At 41.7% G+C, this 25,921-nt stretch overlaps 1 protein-coding gene across 24 annotated transcripts in view; it reads left to right on the plus strand.

Annotated features, from left to right (window-relative positions):
- The window catches only part of macf1a (microtubule actin crosslinking factor 1a), a 599,766-nt gene that overhangs the window by 533,181 nt on the left and 40,664 nt on the right, over positions 1–25,921 (plus strand). For all 24 annotated transcript variants that reach the window (XM_063033725.1, XM_063033724.1, XM_063033713.1 and 21 more), the window contains 9 exons: positions 2,039–2,158; positions 8,719–8,888; positions 10,285–10,444; positions 10,627–10,821; positions 13,635–13,763; positions 14,471–14,614; positions 17,514–17,702; positions 19,304–19,400; positions 21,711–21,880. In XM_063033725.1, the coding sequence (XP_062889795.1) occupies positions 2,039–2,158; positions 8,719–8,888; positions 10,285–10,444; positions 10,627–10,821; positions 13,635–13,763; positions 14,471–14,614; positions 17,514–17,702; positions 19,304–19,400; positions 21,711–21,880 (1,374 nt within the window). The remainder of the gene's footprint in view (positions 1–2,038; positions 2,159–8,718; positions 8,889–10,284; positions 10,445–10,626; positions 10,822–13,634; positions 13,764–14,470; positions 14,615–17,513; positions 17,703–19,303; positions 19,401–21,710; positions 21,881–25,921) is intronic.

The following is a 25,921-nucleotide window of genomic DNA, read 5'->3' on the forward strand; positions in this document are numbered from 1 at the left end:
AAGGTTTGTTGGTTAACTATTTAGAGACAAAAACAGAGTTAACGTTTACATGTAATCATTGCATACAAGCAGATACACCAATGGCCTTCTAGTTTTTCAATTCAATCTGATCAGACGCTACAGTTAATCCGAGGACAATGTGTAAATTGAGTCATGGGTTAGTGTGAAAGCTCCAGTATTAAATTTTGGCTGCGCTAGTCATTGTACTGTTTAATCTTTTTTAAAATTGATAAGCTTGTTAAGAAAATGTTCTTTTTAAGTAACATAGTAGCATATTCGGTAGAGCAGGGGATCCCAAACTTTTTAATACCATGGGCCCCTACCATTAACTGAGGGGTCTGTAGACTCCAGGTTGGGGAGCGCCTGCTGTAGAGGGTTCTGTGAGAAATGGGCAGATTGAATAAATTGACTGTAGCAATGGGTGAAGTGTACGGCATGAATGTGTTTGATCAGTTTGCAGTTCCCTATGGTGGCACATATCTGGGGGTTGATGTTAGCAGTTGAGAGCAGCTGTGGTAGAAGAGTTGAACATAGAGAGTTGTTGTGTTCACCCGGGTATTCTAGGACAATCACGATAGCCATTGCCACCATTGCTGAGATCTGAGATGTTTCTGCCTCGGTTCCACACATTGACTCACCAGGATAGCTTAGTATTCTCCAAGCAGCACACACAAAATGCTGGAGGAACTCAGCAGGCCAGGCAGCATCTATGGAGGGGGAAAAAAAAAGTGCAGTTCCTCCAGCATTTTGTGTGTGTTGGCCAGATTTCCAGCATCTGCAAATTTTCTCTTGTTTATGGTTTGATTAATATTCTCCAATGTGCTCACAGCTTTGCAACAAAAAACTCTCTGGTTTCCCTGAAGCTGCTCGGATAACAGAACTGTTTAAGCTATTGTGACACATACTAAAGTCATTTAAAAGGTCCACAGATCATTTTCTGTGTGTTTACTATCGGAATATATTTAAGTATGATTTAAGTCTCAGTACTACTTCCATTTTACTACATCTTGTGCTTATTCAGATTTAGTCCAACACTGCCTTTTTTGAACTTATTATAATGTCCTAAGCACACTTGTTACTTTCTAGACTATTCAGAAACTGAGAATTTGGAACATCAGATTGGTTGGAATAAGCCCATGTATTCCACAGGCAGAAACAAATGATCTCATCTAGATGTCTGCACGGTTAACATACCAAAACATTTGAAACATTATTAGTTTAGTAATTCTATGAAGAGTGTGTTTAAAGGTTTCTTAAAAGCAGTGTAATTTAATTATACGTTTTATTCATGTAATTTCAGCCTATTTCACTGATTTTGTGGTGGAACTGGAAATGCTTTCCTTCCATCTTTTGGCTAAAATCTTTAATTCCTTTGGGTTTTCAGTCATGACCAACAGTCTGTTGTCCCAGTATACCATGGTAACTAGCTTTTTGCCCATTCTGTCAATCTGGGAAGCAAGCAAAAATGGTCATTTTCAAAAAGAAAAATTGTTGTGTGCAGTCCCTAGTATTGGGTACTCGAAGAATAGCTCTCGTTCACAGTAGAAACCACAACTGTATTTAAAGATATAGAATTCTAATAGGGGGGGGAAGCATTCAATAATGATGTTACGTTTAGAAATTATTCTGAAGATGTGCAAGAGGATCATAGTTTCTTGGAAGCACTGAACTTCTGTTCATATGCTATAATGCAGTGGATTCAGCATAGATGCTATGACTGACACCTCAAGGAGATGGAGTGCTTGATTTTACTGAGATCCATTTTGTTTATTTTAATTATATCTTGTGCTACATATATAGTACCATTTGGATATTGAACAAATCTACCTGTAACTTCCAAATATATCAGCATTTAACCCCATTAATTAGATACACTGAAGAATGTTACCTATTGCAGTCCATGACGACTGGTGGTTATATTTGAAAGTATTTCTCTCATCTGCAGTATGCACTCTGTATTTCTAACTGAAAGTCATGAAATGTACATTTGATTTTGATCCAAGTGAGTTTAGTCCAGAATATTTTGTGTTAAACCCAGTTCTATGAAGCATGGAAAAAGCTGATCGACTGGCTGGAGGAAGCGGAAAACAATCTGGATACGGACCTTGAAATCTCCAATGACCCGGATAAGATCAAACTGCAGCTCACAAAGCACAAGGTAAGAAATCGGTTGTTCCATAAGAGTGGATTGAGTTTGTTTTATGAATCAAATTACAGCCTCCTTCGGTATTCCTATCACTGGTGAAGAGGATGAATAACTTTGATGTCCTTTCCCATGAACAACTTCACCTCATGAACATCTCTTAACTAAAGTAACCATTTTGATTTCCTAATCTGAGGCGAGGGCGTTTGTGCCATCGGTCCAGTGCAGTAGAATCCAATCCAGCAGCTTGATGTCCAAACATTCTCACTGTGGATGAGTCACCGACTAACAATGAGGTGTAGGAGCCCTTGCGAATTTTTTTTTTTTGCCATTTCTTCAAGAATATTAAGGTCCTTGTGACATTATGAACTCTGCTTCATTTGTGAATGCCTAAATGAGCTTGAGAGTCATTTGATTTTTGAGTGTTTCGGTCACACAGTACCCAACAATTGGAGAAAATTGCAGAAAATTAGTATCAACCTGAGTAACAAAAGCAAAATTTAAAAAGGGAACAGAAATAAAAGAACATCGTTTATGTATTAATACTTACCAACATCATCTCAGACTGAAGCTTGGAGGAGAGGGTCACTTGCTTCTGCTTTGGTTTTGTGGGTTCTAGGGTGACTGATGAAGCTATTATTGGATCCATGGCACTTCCACAAGTTGAACAGAGGTGCCTAGTGAGGCAGATGGATCAATAGTTTGTGAGATGGTTGTCCCTTCCTTCATTTATGCAAGGCTCAAGATATTCAGTACCATCTCAAATGCTCCTTCTCTATTTTAGACAGTCTTGCACCTGGAATCTAAAGAGTTGCTGGGAAATAGCATGTTCTCATGTAGACTTCAAAGTGTCTCATCTTCAATTCTTCCTGAATGGAGCCTGGTGCGCAGTGTCTGCTTTGTCAGATAACGTCAGGATTGCGGTTGCCCTGGCTGTCTCATGGAGCCATCGGAGTGAACTGGAGACTCAGTGGCGGGGAGGTTGGTCTGAGAGGGAACACAAACATTATTTTGTTCGTATTCAGGTGCCAGAGCACTTTAGAGGGCAGGGATGGCTGCTGCTTATCAGACTGAGTTTAGTGCAGGGTCTGAGGTCTTTACACATCTTCTATTGACCGAGCGCCACGCTGCTACATTGAAAGCAATGGTGAACCTCACTGTTGGTATCTTACTTCGCTGAGAGAGAACTCCCAAGAGATTTCCAGATTCTAACCATGAATCTTTATTGTTGGTAGTAGTACTGTATAGTCGTGGGTTGGGGGGGGGGGGGCGGGTGGAGCAGTTGGGTAGACTTCTTCAGACTTGCAGATGTTGAATGTGCCCAGCTTGTATGCTTCAATGAACGAATCAGCGTGTAGTAAAATTCTGGTATAATCTAACTTTTGATCTTCTTTTTCATTTTGAAATGTGTCTGAAAACTGTATTAATGCAAGCAAGAGGTTGAAATCATCCAGAAGGTGCACTTTAGCTCGCCCAGAGATGAAGTGTTGGCATTGCTGTCAATGGTGATCGCTGGTGACAGAGAAATAAACGTTGCCAAGCCTTGCATACCAGTGAATGGTAAATTGCTGAGTGGATAAAAACTCAAATGCCTTCATCATCCAGCCAGTATAGCAGTGAAGTCCTTTGCTTGCTCTGTGCTTACATTGGTAACATTAGTAGGTGGCAGATTTCATGGAACATAGAACATTACAGCTCAAGAGCAGGCCCTTTGGCCCACAATGTTGTGCCACACCAGCAAAAAAGTAAATTTTTAAAAAGCCCCCCAAAACTAACCCCTCCTACCTACACAATATCCATATCCCTCCATCTTCCTCATAGTCATGTGGTTATCTAAACAGCTCTTAAAAACTTGTAATGTATTTGCCTCCACCACCATACCAGGCAGTGCATTCCAGGCATCCACGACTCTCTAAGTAAAAAAAACTTGGGTAGTGAGGTCATGTTCATAGTTCAATGTCCATTCGGAAATCGAATGGCAGAGAAAAAAAAGGTATTCCTAAATCATTGAGTGTGTGCCTTCATGTTTCTGTGCTTTCTTCCTGATGGTAGCAATGAGAACAAGACATGACTGGGTGATGGGGGTCCTTAATAATGGACCCCTCCCCCCCCACCGAGGCACTGCTCCTTGAAGATGACCTGGATACTATGGAGGCTAATGCCCATGGTGGAGCTGACTATAATTCTCTGCAGCTTATTTCGACACTATGCAGTAGCACCCCCTCCTCCCCCCATACCGGATGTTGATGCAGCCAGTTAGAATGCTCTCCACAGTACATCTGTAGAAATTTGTGAGTGTCTTTGGTAACATACCAAATCTCCTCAAACTCCTAATAGAATATAGTTGCCGTCATGCCTTCCTTGTAGCTGCAGTGATATGTTGGGTCCAGATTAGATCTCAGAGATGCTGATACCTGGGAATTTGAGATTGCTCACTCTTTCCACTTCTGATCAATGAGGACTGGTGTGTGTTCCCTCCCTGAAGTCCACCATCAGTTCTTTGGTCTTTCGTGCATGTGAACTGTTGAACTGATTTCTGTAGTAAACATTTAGTTTTTGCAGAAGCCTTTGCTCTTTGCAGACATGAGCACCTAAAGACCTTGTAGAGAGCACCAAACTCTATGAATCTTAACACAAATTAAAAGAAATCACCAGTAGTCAACTTATGAATCATTGATGTTTCCACGTAAATATGACTGGTGGGTAAGTCTTTTGCTGCTGAATGCCTGTGAAATTGAGAGAGCATTGGGTGCAGATCTGAATTCAAAATGACAGTACTGGAGTCTATCACCGTCACGTGCCAATCGACATCATGATCTGCTGGAAAGCATACAATCTATGCACTCTACTGTCCTGTGCAAAAAGATGTCAGCACAATTAATCCCACAGAAGTGTGTCCCCACCCAATAAAATGGTCAAGTTTATTGTCATCTGACTGTACATGTATACAACGAAATGAAACAAAGTTCCTCCAGACCACAGTACACCCACAGAAGTTATCACCCACAGTACATGAAACGAAATAGTACTGTAAGTAATTTAATAAAATATAATTCAAAATGCATGCAGTGAGCAGCACAGGTAAACAGTTCGTTAAAAGGTAAACACCTCGGTGGTGGTAGGATATTCATTAGTCTCACAGCCTGAGGGAAGAAGCTATTACCCAGTCTGACAGTCCTAGTCCTAATGCTTCCACACCTCCTTCCTGACAGTAGTGGGTCAAAGAAATTGTGGGATCCTCCACAAAGCTTCGGGCTCTCCATACACAACACCCCTGGCAAATGTCACAAATTGGTTGGGAGAGCGGGGGAGAGACCTCAGTGATCCTCTTGCAGCTTCTGTGCTACGCAATGATGTAGTCAGTCAGGACACACTCGATGGTGGTCCTGTAGAAAGTTGTTAGAATGGGGGCAGGGAGCCTTGCATGCCTAGGTCTCCTCAGAAAGTGTAGAACCTGCTGTGCCTTCTTGACTACAAGGACGTGTTGTGGGTCCAGGTTAGATTGTCTGTTTTGTGCGCACCAAGGAACTTGGTGCTGTTCACTCTCTCCATAGCAGTGTCATTGATGTGCAGTGGACCTTCCTGAAGTCCGCAGTTAACTCTTTTGTCTTGTCCATGTGCAAGACTCACATCATTTGACGAGTCTCTCTACCTCCTGTCTGTCTGCCGACTCATCATGGTCACTGATGAAGCCAACCACAGTTGTACCATCAGCGAACTTGATTTTGTGGTTTGAGCTGGATCTGGCAGGGTAGCTGTGAGTCAGCAGCATGACCAGCAGTGGGCTCAGCACACAGCCCTGGGGGTGGGGGGGGGGGGGTCACCAGTGCGCAGTGTGATGGAGCTTGAGATGTCACTGCCAACTCAGACTGACTGGGGTCTGAAGAGATTGTGGCGGTATTAGGAATGATCTTCCAAGAATCATTAGATTCTGAAATGGTTCCAGAGGACTAGAAAATTGCAAATGTCACCGCACTCTTTAAGAAGGGAGGGAGGCACATGAGAGGAAATTATACACTGACCTCAATGGTTGGGAAATGTTGGGAGTCCATTATGAAGGATGAGGTTTCAAGTTAATTGGAGGCACATGATAAAGTAGGCCAAAGTCAACATGGTTTCCTTAAGGAGAAATATAGTCTGATGTATCTGTTGGAATTCTTTGAGGAAATAACAAGCAGGATAGACTAGGAAGGTGTTGGATGTTTTTTCACTTGGATATTCAGAAGGCCTCTGACAAGGTGCTGCACATGAGGCTGCTTAACAAGATAAGAGCCCATGGTATTACAGGAAGGATACTAGCATCGATAGAGCATTGGCTGATTGGCAGGAAACAAAGAGTGGGAATAAGTTGCTGCCAGCGACTAGTGTTCCGCAGGGTCCTGTGTTGGGACCAATTCTTTTCACGTTATGTGTCAAAGACTTGGATGAAGAAATTGATGGCTTTGTGGCTGACTTTGCAAGTGGTACAAAGTTAGGTGGAGGGGCAGGTAGTGTTGAGGAAGCAGGGAATCTGCAGAAGGACTTGGACAGACTGGGAGAATGGGCAAAAAAGTGGCAAATGGAATACCGTGCAGGGAAGTGTATGGTCATGCACTTTAGCAGAAGGAGTAACAATGTAGACTATTTTATAAATGAGAAGAAAATTCAAAAATCAGAACCGCAAGGGGACTTGGGAGTCCTCATGTGGGATTCCCTAAAGGTTAACTTGCAGGTTGAATCAATGGTAAGGAAGGCAAATACAATGTTAGCTTTCTTTTTGAGCGGACTAGAATATAAGAGCAAGGATGTGATGCTGGGGCTTTATCAGGTACTGTTAAACTGCACTTGGAGTATTGGGAGCAGCCTTGGGCCCCTTATCTAAGAAAGGATGTGCTGGCATTGGAGAGGGTCCAAAGGAGGTGCACGAGAGTTATTACGGGAATGATAGGGTGAACATATGAGGGGTGTTTGATGGCTCTGGGCCTGTACTCGCTGGAGTTTAGAAGAATGAGGGGGATCTCACTGAAACCTGATAAGCATTGAAAAGCCAAGATTGAGTGGATATGGAGAGGATGTACATACAGTGGGTCAGTCGAGGACCAGAAGACACAGCCTCAGAATAGAGGGATGTCCATTTAGAACACAGGTAAGAAGAAATTTCTTTAGCCAAAGGGTGATGAATCGAGGAATTCATTGCACAGGCAGCTGTGGAGGACAAGCATTGGAGTATATTTAAAGCAGAGGTTGATAGGTTCTTGGCTAGAGTCAAAGGTTATGGGGAGAAGGCTGGAGAATGGGGTTCAGTGGGAATAATAAATCAGCCATGATGAAATGGCAGGACATACTCAATGGGCCGAATGGCCCATTCTTTTATCTTATGGTCTTATGGGTCTTTCCATCAAGAAATCCAAGCTGCAGTTACAGAGAGGGGTGTTGAGCCCTAACGAGGACAGTTTACCCACCAGTCTCCGAGGGATGATAGTGTTACACGCCGAGCTGAAATCGGTGAACAACTTCCTGGCGTACGAGGCATCGTTTTCCAGATGGGACAGGACGGAGAGGAGGGCATCATCAGTGGACTGGTTTGAACAGAAGGCAAATTGGATAGGGTCAAAAATAGCTGGAAGGTGGGATTTTATACAATCGATTATTAGCCACTCGAAATGCTCCGTGACTGTTGAAGTCACTGCCACTTGGCGGTAATTGTGTAGGCCAGTTACCATCACTCTCTTTGGCAGCGGAATGATGTTGGCTGACTTGAAGCCTGCAGGGACAGTGGACTAAGATATTAAAGCTGTCTATTGAGACCTCTCTTAGCTTGCTGCATGGTTCCCCATCCCTCAGCATCTGACCAGGTATGTTGTCCAGCCCCACAGCTTTGTGTGGGTTTACCCTGGCTAGGATCCTCCTCACCTCGGCTATAGCCAGACAAGAGTGCCTGTTCCTCAGGAGGAGAGGTGGCTTTAACTGTGGCAAGTGATGCATGGAGGGCATTTAGCCCATCAGGATGGAAGGTGTCACCGACATGCAGGGTGAACTTGTAATCTGTTATGGCCTGTATACCTTGCCACATGCACCATGTGTCCCTGGTGTCATAACAGTGTCTATGAATTTTCTGTGAGTACTCCCACATCCACATCTTAAGAAAGACTTTTACCAATCTGAGGTGGTTTCTTCAGGAATTAGTCAGGGAAAGAATTAAATTCTTCAAATGGCAGCTGCAACTGTAATCAAATCAACATATTATTCTAATTGGAAAATCAATTCTCCTTGTAAAATTGTTAATAAAATAAAGATCTGTAAATGAGTGGTTGAAATGTTACCAAAGATCTGCTGACCTGAATTATTATTGTTTTGAACCATTTAGATTGTACAAATATAATTTTGTGAAAACAGAAAATTTGTTGCCAAATCCTAATGGGCTATGAAGTCCCAATGGCAACTAAATTAAGCTTTCTGCATGAACACAAAAATGTGGATGCCTTACTGACCAAACTAGTGATTGCCAGCACAAGATCTAATGTGTTGTTCAGAGATGTGCAGTCTATGCCCTTTTAGGTCTTACATTGCTGTGGTTTTCCTTCCAATTAAAATAGGATTTTCAGAAAACGCTGGGTGGGAAACAGCCAGTGTACGACACCACAATCCGAATGGGCCGCTCAATGAAAGATAAGGCTTCCCACGAGGATGATCGGCAGAAATTGGATAATCTCCTTGGAGAAGTCCGGGACAAGTGGGACACCGTCTGCGGCAAATCAGTTGAAAGGTGAGATGGGAAAATTGAAGTTTTGACAATTAAGTGAGATTTTCTAGCTAAAATTAGCTTAGCATTTGGTCACAATTTGTGGCTTCAGACTGGCCAGTATTCTACCTTAAAAAAAATAAATTACATTTATCATAATTCAAAGGTTCATTTTAATAGCAGAGAATGTACACAGTATACAGCCTGAAATTCCTATACTTCACAGACATCCATGAAACAAGAGACCCCATAGAACGCATGATAGAAACATCAAAGCCCCCCCCTTCACACAAGCACCAGCGGAAGCATTGACCCTCCCCTCACTTCGCCAGCAGAAACACCGACCTTTCCCCCTGCCCCACCCAACATGCAAGCAACAGCAGAAACCTCCCAAAAGAGACCTTGCTCCACAGTCCATCAAAACTACAGTCCATAACCCAGCACTTCGGTATCTCAGACGGGCTCTCTCTCTCCACTGGGGGGGGGGGGTCACTCCTGCAACAACAAGAGCAGAGACCAGGAACTCGCTGTCCGATGTTATAATCCTTCTGTGTCACATCTCCAAGCCCCCAGTCCTGAGGACCGACAGGTTCTCATTCTCCATCAAAAGAGACACAGAGAGAGATCGCTCGAGCACAGGCATCTTCTTCCGACAGCAGCCGGCAATTTAGCAAACACACACCGCCTGCTGTCTCGATGCTTCAGTCTCTCATGATGTTTCAGTCAGCGAAATCAGCGAGGAGCCATGTCATCCATTTTAACATGTTAAATAGAATAATTGTTTGCATATAGAATTGGTATGCTTTATCAATAGCTATTCATGCTTCTCTAGAAATCTGTTGCTGAGGGATTATTTATTTATTAATTGATTTATCGAGATACACTGTAGTGTAGGCCTTTCCGGTCTTTCGAGCAACCAATATGCCATGACCAATTAACCTACCAACCGGTAGGTCTTTAGACTGTGGGAGGAAACCCACACGGTCATGGGAAGAATGTACAAACTCCTTACAGGCTGCAGCGGGAATTGAACCCGCGTCACCTGTACTGTAAAGCGTTGTGCCTAATCATGGGACAATTTACATCCTACTAGCCGGTATGTCTTTGGAATGTGGGAGGAAACCAGAGCCCCTGGGGGAAATGTGCGTGACCATGGGGAGAACGTACTGACTCCTTACAGGCAGCGTCGGGAATTGAACCCGGCTTGCCTGTACTGTAAAGCGTTGTGCTAACCACTACGCTACCGTCCCACCCCATGATACTACATCAAAATGCAAGTGAAAAAAGTGTTTTAAATTGGGTATTTACTGACAATGTCCATTTTGTCTGGCTCTGAGGTGACATTACATAATTGTATGCTTAATATTTAGATGTAACTTCCCCAAATATTAAGGACTGTTGATTTCCTAATCCTTTCTAGGCAGCACAAGCTGGAAGAGGCTCTTCTGTTTTCAGGACAGTTTACTGATGCTCTCCAGGCATTAGTGGATTGGCTGTACAAGGTTGAGCCACAGTTGGCTGAAGATCAACCTGTCCACGGAGATCTTGATCTGGTGATGAACTTGATGGATGCTCATAAGGTAGAGCTTTATTGTTAACCATTCATCATTGAACAAGTTTGCATGACCTGGCATTCATTACTAATTCAAAACGTACATTTTTTTAATTTGTGCTGAAAACTTTGAGCAATAGACGTTGAAAGCTTCACTTATTTCTGGATTTTGCACACAGAAACATCTTGGTTATCGTGTTTTTTTTGTAGGTTTTCCAGAAGGAACTCGGCAAGCGCACAAGTAGTGTTCAGGTCCTGAAACGGTCAGCTCGTGAACTGATTGAGAACAGCCACGACGACACAACCTGGGTGAAAGTTCAACTACAGGAACTGAGTATACGATGGGACACAGTGTGCAAACTCTCAGTGTCTAAGCAGACACGGCTTGAGCAGGCTCTTAAGCAGGTGAAGATAATTCCATTTTAACGTAAACTTGGTGAAATAAAAAGGAATCCAGTTGCTACTGTTGCTTTAGCTAAACTGTAATACATGGTTTCACATAGCACTGATAGATAATAATGTCATTTATTAGTCATTTAACAGCTGTTGTAGATGAAGTGAACACACTGGTGAGGGAAGAGGGAGAAGTGGAGAGTCCATCGTCGTGCCCGACACCGGCCCTCTAGGCCTAAGTCGACGTAGTAGTAGTTGTGTGAGAAGTCTGGAGTAGCATCTATATTTTCTGTAAAGCATTTCAAGCTGTTTATCTGTTACTTAGTATGTCGGTCAGAACCACAGATGCTTTATGTTATCCGTAATTTTCATTCCATGCTAACTTCTTATAAAGAAATTATGAGCCAGTTCCTTCGTTCATTCAGATGATATTTTTATATAAATCTCCATTTCAATTGATTACATTTATTCTATTACTCCTGGTATCCTAAATTTGACAAAAAAAAATCTTTTGATCTAAGTGTCAGAAGCTTGTATTGTTCCAGCATTTGCAGACATCTTTGATACGTCCATGTACAGCGATCTTCATTCAAAGTAAATGCTTTCTCCTGGGGATAGCTGCTGTCGCAGAATCCAGGATTTAGCTCACTCACTTCACTCCAAGAAACGGCCGAGAGGCACGGGATGTAGTAAAGGCTATAAGACAGGGCAAGGGGAAACCATTACAGTGATGAAGACTTCTGTTCCAGTACTAGTCGCAATCTCTAGCCAAGCTGTCCAGTGTAGTTATAGCACTAACATTTTACCCAACCATGCATACAGCTTCTGAGATATGTTCTGATCACAGAAACATGACATTATTTTGCACCTGATTGGTCTGCCCTCCGTCATTAGCGAAGTAATTGACAATGGCGGCATGAGGCATTTACTCAGTGTAGACAGTTTGGGTTTCAGGACCAACAGTTCTAACCATCATCACTCCCTGAACCCTAGGAGTGAAATCCAGAGGGAAAGTGAGAGTGCCGAAGGAGTCTTGGCCAGAAGTGTCGACTGTTTATTATTTTCCATAGATGCTGCCTGGCCTGCAGAGTTCCTCCAGCATTTTGTGTGTGTGTGTGTTGCTTGGATTTCCAGCATCTGCAGATTTTCTCTTGTTTTGGAAAGTCAGAGTGACTGTGTTTGGCATTAAGGCAACGTTTGAGAGTGTGTGGCATCAAGGAGCAATGTTAAAACTGAAATATGCAACCTGAATTTGGGGGGAGAAGATCTCCAGTGCACAGAGAAGGAATGTTCTGCAGGTTGGTGACCATCTCCAACTGTCCTATGAAAGATTGACTTTGCATTATAGGATCAGAATTAGGAATACATGTTGGTGATTGCTCCGTGTTCGGTTTGATCCACAACTCTTCAGGAACGAGACCTGGACAACATTCAACCATAGGCTGATAACCGGCAAGTAACAGACACATCACAAAAATGCTGTCATCTCCAACAACCTACCCTTGACTTTACCATTGCTGAACCCACCAGCATCATTCTGGGTAGAGAAATGTAGTTGGCATCATTCACCACAAGCTCAGTTGCACCAACTTCACATGTATTGTCGTGATGTGATCCAAGACTGGATATCCTCTGAGGGATGACTTACCTCCTGACATCGTAAAGTCTTTCCCCTATCTACAAGCAACAAGTCAGGAGTTTGGTACAGTAATCTCCACCTGCCTGAGTAAATCATGAACCATCATCAGGAAGTTTGACAACATCCAGGACAGAGCTTGACTGGCATCCTGTCAACAGCCCTCATTCCCTCCATCACCAGCAAACAGTGACTGCAGTGTGTGTCAGCAGCAAGGTGCACAGCAATTACTTGCCTAGACCGTCTGACAGTACCTCCCAGACCCTCAGCCTGCACTGTCAAGGGCTTCAGATGTATCCTGACTCTGGAAGTATGCTGCATCTAATTGTTGCTGAGTTTACATCCTGAAGCACCCCCCTCCCCCAAACAGTACCACAAGCAGGAGCATGCACACGTAGATGCTGGAAATCCAAAACAACACACACAAGATGGTGGAGGTCAGGCAGCATCCACGGAAAAGAGCAAACAATCAATGTTTCGGACCAAGTCCCTTCATCAGGACTGTTGGGACACCTTTGCCTGAAGGATTGCAGCAGTTCAAGGCAGTGGCTCACTTCTGTCATTGAAAGATAAATTAGAGATGGTCAGTAAATGTTGGCTTTGTTAACAATCCTAGATACAGAAAATGAAAATAAACTGCAAATGACCTAGCTTGCGTTTTTAAGTTGGGTGCTTTGTTTTTGTTCATCTCTTAAAGGTCCACTAAGTTTATGAAACTTGCACGATACCTTTTGAAACATCAGCTTAGATAATTACGTACCACCAAACCATTGATGCACCTTCCCCTCTTCCATATTCCACTCTCCTTTGGGATAAAGGAAATATGCCATTTTCCAATTTGAGTAAATTCTAAACATGAACATGATCTTTGGTGATCTACATCCTTCTTCATCAAGAAAGAAATCTGATTCCTTATTTAAATTACCTGTTCAGTGAAATTTGGACAAGTCGAAAGACAATGAGAAATTTGTATCCAAATTATTTTCTTCTAATTCACTGTAATCTGCAGTATGGTAGAGCTTGCAATCTGCTACCTTTCTTACCACTATTCCAAAGTAAAGTGAAGGAATATGCATATTGAATATTTTAGGAACAAAACCTTTAGAAATACACAGTAATCTTTTGAAAAATTTGACGTTGAATGTGAGAAAGTAGCCGATGTGGTGATAATTTTTGAATTCTATCCCAGGCAGAGGAGTTCCGCAGTGCTGTCCATATGCTACTGGAGTGGCTTTCTGAGGCAGAGCAATCGCTTCGATTCCGGGGCGTCCTACCAGATGATGTGGAAGCTCTGCAGTCCTTGATTGATTTGCACAAGGTGAGTTGGCCAGTTAAATGTGATTTTCTTAAAAACAAAATCAGTATGTTCATTTAAAAGGGCTAAATATTTAAACTCTGGAATGCATCCATTGAAATATATGCATTTGACCTTCTGTATGTTCAAAAGGTAAGTATTTCAATCAAAATTCAAAGTTACTTTACATTAGACCATTACTTATAAATTATTTAAAGTTAGAGCATTAAATGCTGAAGTAGTATTAAAAGTATTAGAAAGGATTGTCTAAATCCTAGGATTTAGGGAAATTGTCAGAGAATTCCATTGAAAGTTCCAGGAAATAATATGCTACAAAAGCTCTTTTTAGACTCCTCAAAAGACATGGCATTGTACAATTGTGTAAAACAAAGCTTTAATAAAATACTTAGCACAAAGTTAATGCTGATTCAGTGACTTTGCTTTAAAAATGCACAACTGAATTTCTTAAAGAATGAACTGATTGTACATTTGAATACATTGCTGGAGCATTTATATCTTTTGATTTAAATACAGTAAAATTCATCTTTAAATCACGTGGCATATAACACACAGTGCTTTTAATAGAATTCTGGGAAAATTGTTTATTTTGGGACATATTTTAGTTGACGGTAATGAAATTGATGCAAGGTCCCTTGTATGGTTTAAAAGTTTTTGAATCCATTGTACGTGTGCGTTTTTTAAAGAAGAACATTGTGTATTCAATATCTCAGGAATTTATGAAGAAAGTGGAGGAGAAGCGTGTCGATGTCAATAAGGCAGCTGGCATGGGGGAAGCCATTTTAGCCGTGTGCCACCCAGACTGCGTCACGACCGTCAAACATTGGATCACCATCATCCGAGCCCGCTTTGAAGAAGTAAGTGGGAATAATGCAGCAGTTCAGAGCAGTGACAGGAAATATTATTGTGTAAAATATAAATAAGATACCTAAGCTTAACTGAACTATTAGGAAAATGCCAGTTGTACAGGAAGTATTCCCTTCAAGAATTTAAATCTGTTATGCCTTTCTGTCAAAGGATGAATTTATTAGTCTTGAAAACTTGTATGGGTGATCAGAAGACATTCAGTAATAGAACCACTTTTAGTTCAGGCAGTATTGATGAATGTTGTATTTCCACGTGCTGAATTATTCTAGTATAAACAGGGAAGTACCGGCCAATGGTGTAGAGGCATCTGCACTGGACTTGGAGGCGAGTGGTCCCAGCTTCAAAGCTGGCCGACTCCTTGCACGCTCTCCATCCGTGCTGGGTCGAGCATCGAGCTTGCAATTTGGCCTTGTTAAAAAACAGACAAATGCTAAAGAAATGGCAAGGTTGGCATCCAAAGCACCACAAGGCGCGGAGAAGAACAATAAGCGGGGAAGGTTGATGGGACAAGAATAAAAGATGAAGTACACAATTGCATCTCCTTATAGGATTTAATATCCAGTTTTCTGGATAATAAAGAGGTAAAGCATGCTGATTCCCTTCCTAATTTGTAAACACTGCAGGTATATAAATAATTTGTCAATAGACTACAACTGTCAAGTAGAAAATCTAACCTTTGAGGATAACCGATGCCATTATAAATTTGGGAAAAAGCGCAGAAAATTGCTAACTCAGCAGTTCCATCGTAGGCACTGCCCTCCCCAACACTGGGGGCATCTTTAAACAGCGATGCCTCAAGAAGGCAGCATCCTTCATGAAGGAGCCCCATCACCCAGGACATGCCCTCTTCTCATTGCTAATGTCAAGCAGGAGGTACAAGAGCCTGAAAACACACACTTCTTAAGTTTTAGGAGCAGTTTCTTCCCCACCACCATCAGATTTCTGAATGGACAATATATACTACCTCACTATTTTTTCTTTTTATATTTGCTCCCTTTGCTCTAATTATTTAGTGTGTGTGGATGAATATATAATATGTGTGTGTATAAATGTGTCCTATTGTAATTTAGAGTTTTTGAATGTATTGCAATGGTTAACCTCAAGGTTGTCCATTTTATGAACAATCACCTCATAGTTGTTATAAAGTATCTATTACATATATAGTAAATAACAAGGTGCCATTTCCTTTTAAACTTCATAGTTGACATCATCAACGAGAGAATATTGTATTTTCAGAATCAGGTTTAATATCACTGTCGTGAAATTTGTTGTTATGTGGCAGCAGAACATTGCAATACATAATATCTGTAATTTACAGTACGTATATATATAATTTAAGAGGAGGGTGGTTATTTACTGTGTCACTTGGAATGAGGACCTTCAGTTATAAAGAATGGTTGCAAAGGTCAGTGTATAGAAATTTTAACACGAGGTCAAAATTTTCAGAATCAGATTTACTGTCACTGGCACTTGTTGTGAAATTTGTTGTCTTTGCAATTCAATACAATAGGTAATAGAGAAAAAATGTGAATTATAGTAGATATATATAGTTAAGTACTTAATGTAAAAATAGAAATTAAAAAAGTAATGGGGTAGTGTTCACGGGTTCTATATCCATTCAGAAATTGGATGGCTGAGGGGAAGATGCTATTCCTGAATTCTTCATTGTGTGCCTTCAGGTGGCTGTACCTCCTCCCACAGGGTAACAATGAGAAGAGGGTGATGGGGGTCCTTTTTGTAGCAACGCTCCTTGGAAATGCCCTGGATGCTGAGGAGGCTGGTGCCCATGATGGAGCTGACTGAGTTTACAACTTTCTGCAGCATATTTTAATCCTGTGTATTTTTCCCACTCTCCCTTCCCCCCGATACCAGACAGTGATGCAGCCAGTTAGAATGCTCTCCATGGTACATCTGTGGAACAGAAGGTTCCCACTGACCTCACAGAATTTGTACATCAGTTCAGTATAGAGAGAAAATGAAAGGCTACAACTAATTATGATTATGATTTACCTCATTTAGCACCACAGGAAATACAATCAAGACCCCATTTTTTGGTGTAGTACCTCTGTGGAGTGAGGCAGCTCATTATTGCTTTGTCCAGAGGGGTTCAATAAGGTGGACAGTTGCAGGGTCGGTCTTAAGGATGGAGAGGAACCGCTGAATTACTCCCCCTTCTGTTGAGTGCAGATCAACTCATCTGGTTAAGCCTGAATCTCTTGCAATCTACGTAAAAAGGGAACTGGAGTACCCACAATATGCTGGAGGAGCTCAGTAGGTCGGGCAGCATCTTTTGATGGGAATGAACAGTTGAACGTTTTGGGCCGAGACGCTTCCATCAGTCCTGATGTGTGCGTTGCTCCAGAATTCCAGCATCTGCAGTAGTACCTCAGGTGTCTATTAAAGGGAACTGCAAGTTTTCCAGGACCAACCAAGTGTTGGTCTCAGTTTGCTGGAATCCAATTTTAATTATAATTTAGTAAGGACTGATTATGACAACATGTTTGTAACAACTGGTGGTTATACTGCAGTGTATGGTCTTAGTCTCTTTCCTGGGCTATTCTGGAGTAGGATAAGTAATTAGAATCGCTCCTCAATGTATATCATGCCTTCTAATAGGAAGAAATAAATCTTTAACTTCTGAAATGGAATTCCACTTCATAGACTTGAATACAGTGATTATTTGTCTTAAATACTGTACTTAGTGTTCATACATATTTTGTTCCTGTGTAGATTTTAATGAAGAAATGCAATCCAAAAATTCAGACTTACAATATACTGCAAAAAAAATCTTTTACAAGAGATTGACCTCTTCAAAATCAGCTGTCTCTAATATAGAACTTAGTTAATCAAATAAATATTTATAGTTTTCCCTGTCAATTTTGTATCTAGGTGCTGACGTGGGCAAAACAGCACCAACAACGGTTGGCATCTGCACTGTCAGAGTTGGTTACCAATGCTGAGCTGTTGGAAGAGCTGTTGTCCTGGTTACAGTGGGCTGAAACTACACTAATACAAAGAGATCAAGAGTCTATGCCAAAGGAAATTGAACAAGTCAAAGCAATCATCGCAGAACATCAGGTACACACAAAGCTGAACAGCCAAAGAACAAGTATATTAATAGTAATAAGATGGCTTCTGAAACCTTGTGAAGGAATTTCTGCATTTTGTCTTCAGCCACTCTTGTTCCTTTCCAAAATTCATAACTGATCAAATGTTGTTTTCTTCTTGCTGACAATAAACAGCTCAACTTAAATGTTGCTAAAAAGAACGAAAGAGTGCACTGGATTCCCATTGTTGAAGATTTGTTCCAAGCGAATGGCCAACTCCTATAAAACAGCAGTATTGCTCATTCCTGATAGTCCTAAGCCTTAAGAAGTTAAATCACATTATGAGAGTCTGGAATCTACATTAGGCGAAACTCAGTGGGGGTGGAGGTGTGAAAAGGGCGGTATGGGGTGACAGGTTCTTACTGGAGCAAGTACATAGACAATTTTAAGTTCAAGTATAAACTGGCAATTGTTAATCATTTTCTGTTTCCAGCTCATAATTTTCACGGCAAACTCCAGAAGGATTTTAACAACATCTTTTGGTTCCTTAACACACCCAGCAGACCATAAGACCATAACATATAGGAGCAGAATTAGGCCATTTGGCCCATCAAGTCTGCTCCACAATTTCAACATGGTTGATCCATCTTCCTCTCAGCCCCAATCTCCTGCCTTCTCCCTGTATCCCTTCATGCCCTGACTAAAAAAGAACCTATCAATCTTTGCCCTAAATATACCCAATGAGTTGGCCTCCACAGCCACTTGTGGCAACAAATTCTGCAGATTCACCATTCTCTGGCCAAAGAAATTCCTCCTCATTTCTGATCTAAATGGACATTCTTCTATTCTGAGGCTGTGTCCTCTGGTCTTTGAGTCCTCCACCATCGGAAACATCCTCTCTACATCCACATTCAATATTCAATAAGTTTCAATGAGATTTCCCCCTCATTTTTCTGAATTCCATAGCCATCAAACACTTCATATGATAAACCTTTCAATCCTGGAATCATTTACGTGAGCTTCCTTTGAACCCTCCTCATCAGCACATCCTTTCTTAGATAAAGAGCCCAAAACTGCTCACTATACTCCAAAAGAGACCTCACCAGTACCTTATAAAGCCTCAACATTACATCCTTGCTTTTATATTTTAGTCCTCTCGAAATAAATGCTAACATTGCATTTGCCTTCCTCACCACCAACTCAACCTGCAAATTAACCTTTAGGGAATCCTGCATAGGGACTCTTCAAGTCCCTTTGCACCTCCAATTTTTGAACTTTCTCTCCGCTTAAAAAATAGTCTATTTTAATTCTTCTACAGAAGTGCATAAGCATACACTTCCCGACACTGTATTCCATCTGCCAATTCTTTGCCCATTCTACTGCAGGCTCCTTGCTTCCTCAACACTACCTGCCCCTCCACCTATCTTTGTATCACCCGTGTCTTAATTATCAGATGAGGATTAATGTCTGGAAAGATGAGTTATATTTTCCTTTTCTCAGAGTGGAAGAGTCTACCATTGATGACTAGTTCATTCAATCTTCTGCTTAGATTAAGTAAAGGTGTCGAGTATTTTTAGCTATTGAGGCCTGTTCACTTTTCCTGTTTAAATTTTTTTTAATCCTTTTTTTCAGTCTTTCATGGAAGAAATGACTCGGAAACAGCCGGATGTGGATAAAGTTACAAAAACATACAAGCGGAAGGCAGTGGAACCATCACACGTGCGAGGAAGTAAGCCTCTTTCATTCAAAGGAAGGGGGAAATAGATTGCAGATTAATCATGGAAGAATTCTGCAAAGCTATGATTAGGAATTTGGTCATTGTTTACAAAATGAATGGGTGAAGTGTCTCATGTAGTATAACTGCCGAGTGTTGTACGATCTCATTGACAGTGTGGTCAGGAATGAGAAAAATTACCTCTTTATTCTCACACTGGACGAAAACATCCACTGCAGGGACGAAACTTGGTGCAGGATAGCTCATGAATCACTACTTTGAAATGTTGCAGACTTTGTGCTTGTGATGCTTCCACAGTGCAGCTAATTAGGGAGCTGCAATTTTTTAATCCAGCAACTGTAGATTAAGGCTTTGGGAACTGGAGGTGAGCTGCACGTCACTGGTTCCCATTCCCTAACCATCTCGTGTGTACAAACTATTTATGAAGTTGCTCCAGCTGAGTTTCTGGGTAATGGCAATCCCAGGGTATCGATGATGAGTAACTAAAAGTTGACAGCAAGCTGTTCCTTAGCTTGCTTCATAGTCATAGTCATACTTTATTGATCCCGATGGAAATTTGGTTTCATTACAGTTGCACCAACCAAGAATAGAGTATAAATATAGCAATATAAAACCATAAATAATTAAATAATAATATGTAAATTATGCCAGGAAATAAGTCCAGGACCAGCCTATTGGCTCAGGGTGTCTGACCCTCCAAGGGAGGAGTTGTAAAGTTTGATGGCCACAGGCAGGAATGACTTCCTATGACGCTCTATGCTGCATCTCGGTGGAATGAGTCTCTGGCTGAATGTACTCCTGTGCCCAACCAGTACATTATGTAGTGGATGGGAGACATTGTCCAAGATGGCATGCAACTTGGACAGCATCCTCTTTTCAGACACCACCGTCAGAGAGTCCAGTACCATCCCCACAACATCACTGGCCTTACGAATTAGCTTGTTGATTCTGTTGGTGTCTGCTACCCTCAGCCTGCTGCCCCAGCACACAACAGCAAGGATGATAGCACTGGCCACCACAGACTCGTAGAACATCCTCAGTATCGTCTGGCAGATGTTAAAGGACCTCAGTCTCCTCAGGAAATAGAGACTGCTCTGACCCTTCTTGTAGACAGCCTCAGTGTTCTTTGACCAGTCCAGTTTATTGTCAATTCGTATCCCCAGGTATTTGTAATCCTCCACCATGTCCACACTGACCCCCTGGATGAAAACAGGAGTCACCGGTGCCTTAGCCCTCCTCAGGTCCACCACCAGCTCCTTAGTCTTTTTCACATTAAGCTGCAGATAATTCTGCTCACACCATGTGACAAAGTTTCCTACAGTAGCCCTGTACTCAGCCTCATCTCCCTTGCTGATGCATCCAACTATGGCAGAGTCATCAGAAAACTTCTGAAGATGGCAAGACTCTGCAGTAGTTGAAGTCCGAGGTGTAAATGGTGAAGAGAAAGAGAGACAAGACAGTCACCTGTGGAGCCCCAGTGCTGCTGATCACTCTATCTGACAGTGTTGCAAGCAAGAGGTGAATAACGTTCATGAAGTTGAATTTTTCATAAACACCAGCTGCATTGGTCTATATTTTAGGACAGCACAGTGGCGTAGTGGTTAGTGAACTATGCTTTACAGTACCAGTGACTAGGATTCAGTTCCTGCCTCTGCCTGTAAGGAGTTTGTACCTTCTTCCCATGACCACATAGGTTTCCTCCAGGTGCTCCCACAGTCCAAAGATATACAGGTTTGTAGGTTAATTGGTCATTGTAAATTGTCCCGTGATTAGGCTAGGGTTAAATTGAGGGATTTTGGGTGGCGCGGCTTGAAGGCCTATTCTGCACTGTATCTCAATAACAAAATACGTATTTTTATTAAAGTGTGTTTTTGAAATGCTGTAGCCTCACGGTACTCGGTCAGGGTGGCTTGGTAGCATAGTGGTTAGCACAATCGCTTTTAAGCTCCAGCAATCACTGACCGGGGTTCAATTCCCACCACTGCCTGTAAGGGGTTTGTACATTCTCCCCGTGACTGCGAGGGTTTCCTCCGGGTGCTCTGCTTTCCTCCCACATCCCAAAGATGTACAGGTTAGGATTAATAAATTGTGGGCATGCTATGTTGCCGTGGAAACATGGCAACACTTGCAGGCTGCCCAGCACAATACTCGCTGATTTGAGTTGACCCAGACAACACATTTTACCGTATGTTTTGATATGCATGTGACAATCTTTACTATTTGGGAATAATAAGACCACAGATTCCTTGAATATGTTAGCAATTGGAATATTGAGCGCTCACAATCTTTTTCTGCGTGTTGCAGGAAAACCTTTAAATCAAATGACTAATCCACCCACACCCACGGCTATTGCAGCACAGACAGAAGCAAAAAATCCCCAGATTAATCTACTCTCCGGCAGATGGCAGCAAGTTTGGTTACTGGCGCTGGAGAGACAGCGAAAGCTACACGACTGTCTGGACCGATTGGAGGAAGTAAGTCTATAACTTAGCACTTCTATTTAAAGGCTGTTGACTCAAAATGTAAACTTTCTTCTCTATGGACGCTTGAGGTTTTTATTTCAGATTTCCAACATCTATGATCCTTTACAAGGTTAAGAACTGGAAGACACAATAAGGCTCTTGGACAAAGAATCAAAAGCAAGAGACAATTAATTCTCTGTCTTTGTTTCATATCCACAGTTGCTACTTAACCCACTGAATATTTCTAGAAGTTCCTTGTTTGACTTGTGCGAGAAGAAAGTATTCCTGTTTGTTTGTTCTATTAAAATCATTCCTTATGTAGACAGTTGCATAACCTATTTTTCTTAAAAGGGAGTAATCAAACTCCACACAGCTAGTAATTCTCGGTGTCATACTTTTATATCTCTTCTCCATGCTTTCAAAGGCTTTGCTGTCTTTCCTAATTTACTCAGAAGTGGACACGGTGAGATGAATTGTAACAAGGATAAGCATGAATGAGTGGGTGTGGATAGCCATCAGAGGGAAAGGGGAATAAAACAAGCTAAAGTTCAAAGTCAATTTATTATCGAAGTACATATATGTCACCATATACGTCACCATATACAACCTTGAGATTAATTTTCTTGTGGGCATACTCAATAAATCTATAGGATGATAACCATAACAAAATCAGTGAAAGACTGCCTAACCAAGACTTTCATCCAGAGTGCAGAAGACAACAAACTGTGCAAATAGAAAAAGAAGAAATAATAGCAGAAAATAAATAAGCAATAAATATGGAGAACATATATGAGAAGAGTCCCTGAAAGTGAGTCCATTGGTTGTGGAAACAGTTCGGTGATGGGGCGAGTGAAGTTGTCCCCTTTGGTTCAAGAGCCTGTTGGGTGAGGAGTCATCAGAAACTCAGCTGCACTGACCGTCTTCGGTGTTCACTGGAGCAGGGTAAGGGATGGGAAGACAACCACCTTACAGAGAATGCACTGACATTTTCAGTGGTTTAGTTGACTTGAAGCTCCTAATTTAACTGGCTCTGAGAGTTGTGGTTAACCTAATTTCCCAAGATGTGGGACACCTTTGGAGAGGTGGGGGGTGGGGGTGGGGAGAAGCAAGTGTGGGCTAGGAAATCTTAAACCCGGCTATCAAACCTCTCCCAGCTGCTACATCCATGTGTTTCCCTTCCCTTCTCCCACCCTTCGCAGATCCATCCCAGTCCACACCATTCATTCACACACCCTCCTGCCAATGACCAACCTGAGTAATAGTCTTCCTTCACTCCCAGATAACTCCCCACCATTCTGGGGGTTGCAGCTCCTACGCACTGTGGAGGGTACAGCCCGGTACCTCACCGGCAATTGAGCATATTTACACAGAGTGCTGCCACAGGAAAGCAGCATCCAACATCAAAGACCCTGACTGTCCAATCCATGCTTTCTTCTCGTCACTGTTAGCAGGCAGAAGGGTACAGAAGCCTTGGGTCCCACACCACGAGGTTCAGGAACAGTATTACCTCACAACCATGGGTAACTTCACTCACTGCAATTCCGAACTGATTCCACAACCTGTGGACTCACTTTCAAAGAATCTTTGCAATAATGTTCTCAGTAGTTGTTCTTAGTTACACAAATTGTCTTCTTTGCACATTGGCTATTTGCCAGTCTCTATGTATAGTTTTTCATGAATTCTATTGTATTTATTTTCCTATAAATGTCTGCAAGAAAAGGTAGTAAATGGTAACATATGCATACTTAGATAATAAACTTTACTTCAAACTTTTGTGTGTCACGGTTGAGCTCTACAGTATTGTGCAGAAGTCTTAGTGATGCTAGAACGTTTACGAACCTTGTCGAATTTTCTCTATTTCTGCATAAATATGACCTAAAATGTGATCAGATCTTCATGCGTCCTAAAACTAGATAAATTGAACCCAATTAAATAAATAACACAAAAGCGTTATACTTGTTCATTTATTTATTGAGAAAAATTATCCAATATTACATGTGTTTGTTGAAAAAAGTATGTGAACCTTTGCTGTCAGTAACTGGTGTGAGCACTCCTCCCCCTTGTACAGCAATGACTTCAACCAAAACGTTTCTGGTAACTGTTGATCAGTCCTGCACATCAGTTTGGAGGAATTTTAGGCGTTTCTCCTTGTAAAACTGCTTCAGCTCTGGGATGTTCGTGGACTTCCTTGCGCGAGCTGTTTGCTTCAAGTTCTTCCACAACATTTCTGTAGGGTTAAGGTCAGGACTTTGACTTGGCCATTTCAAAACACAAAATTTTCTTCTTTTCAAACCATTCTGTTGTTGATTTATCTCTGGGATCATTGTCTTGTTGCAACTTCTATTAAGTTTCCCTGCTACCCTGACATTCTTCTGTAAAATGTCTTGATACAATTTTGAATTCATTATTCCCTCAACGATTGCAAGCTGTTCAGACCCTGAGGCAACAAAGCAGCCCCAAACCATGATGCTCCTTCCACCGTGCTTCACAGTTGGGATGGGGTTTTGGTGTTGGTGTGCAGTGCCTTTTTACTTCCAAACATAGCAATGTGTATCTCTGCCAAGAAGTTCAATGTTTGTCTCATCTGTCCACAGACGATTGTCCCAGAAGCATTGTAGAGTATCCAGGTGGTCTTTTGCAAACTTGAAACATGCAGCAACGTTTTTTTTGGAGAGCAGTAGTTTCCTCCGTGGTGTCCTTCCATGAATACCATTCTTGTTCAGTGTTTTTCTTATACTGGACACATGAACAGAGACTAGCAAGTTGTAGAGATTTCTGCATATCATTTGCTGTTACTCTTGGGTTCTTTTTCAACTTCTTCATCATTGCACATTGTGCTCAGTGTGATCTTTGCAGGATCTCTCCTAGGGAGAGTAGCAATAGTACTGAGCTTCCTCCATTTGTAGATAGTTTCATTTTCTGTGAACTGAGAACAGTTAGGACTTTAGTAATGCTTTCATAACCTTTTCCAGCTTCATGCATCTCTACAATTCTTCTCAGGTCCTCTGAAAGTTGTTTCAACTGCGGCATGGTGCACATAAACAGATCTTTCTTGAGCAGAGCAGCTTCTGTCAGTAAGCTGACTTTGTGTGACTTTTTTTATAGGCAGGGCATCGCTACAACCCACACCTCCAATCTCAGCTCATTGATTGGAAAACCTGACTCCAGATAGCTTTTGTAGAAAGCATTACCCCAGATGTTCACATACTTTTTCCAACAAATACATGTAATATTGGACGCAAACATGAGGAAATCTGCAGATGCTGGAATTTCAAGCAACACTCACAAAAAATGCTGGTGAACACAGCAGGCCAGGCAGCATCTATAGGAAGAGATCTCTTACTATCTCTTCTTTCAGTTAGTCCTGACGAAGGGTCTCGGCCCGAAACGTCGACTGTACCTCTTCCTATAGATGCTGCCTGGCCTGCTACGTTCAGCAGCATTTTTTGTGTGTGTTACATGTAATATTGGGTCATTTTTCTCAATAAATAAATGAACAAGTATAATGTTTTTATTTCATTGGGTTCTCTTTATCTAGTATTAGGACTTAAGTGAAGATCTGATCACATTTTAGGTCATATTTATGCAGAAATAGACAAAAATTCTGCAGGGTTCACAAACTTTCTAGCACCACTGTGGGTACCCCAGATTTTATGTGGTTTTAGATGGTACGGCCTCCGCAGAGCCCTGATCTCAACGTCGTCAAGGCTGCCTGGGATTACCTGGAGAGACAGAAGTAAGAAAGTCTGCAGAAGAACTGGGGCAAGTTCTCCAAGATGCTTTGAACAACCTACCAGCTGATTTTCTTATAAAATTGCACGAACGTGTACCTTGGAGAATTGATGCAGCTTTAAAGGCAAAGGATGGTCACACCAAATATTGATTTGATTTAGTTTTTTTTTACTGCTCACTGCTCTTCATTGAAAAATTATTTTGATATTTAGAAACCTTTCATTATCTTTGAAAGCATCTTTGCTTTACAGAATTTTTTTACATCTGCCTAAGACTTTTGCACAGTACTGTACCTGGCTCTGCAAGAATATCAAGAACTCA

This window comes from Mobula hypostoma, chromosome 26, assembly GCF_963921235.1.
Source record: "Mobula hypostoma chromosome 26, sMobHyp1.1, whole genome shotgun sequence".
Lineage (NCBI taxonomy): Eukaryota > Metazoa > Chordata > Chondrichthyes > Myliobatiformes > Myliobatidae > Mobula > Mobula hypostoma.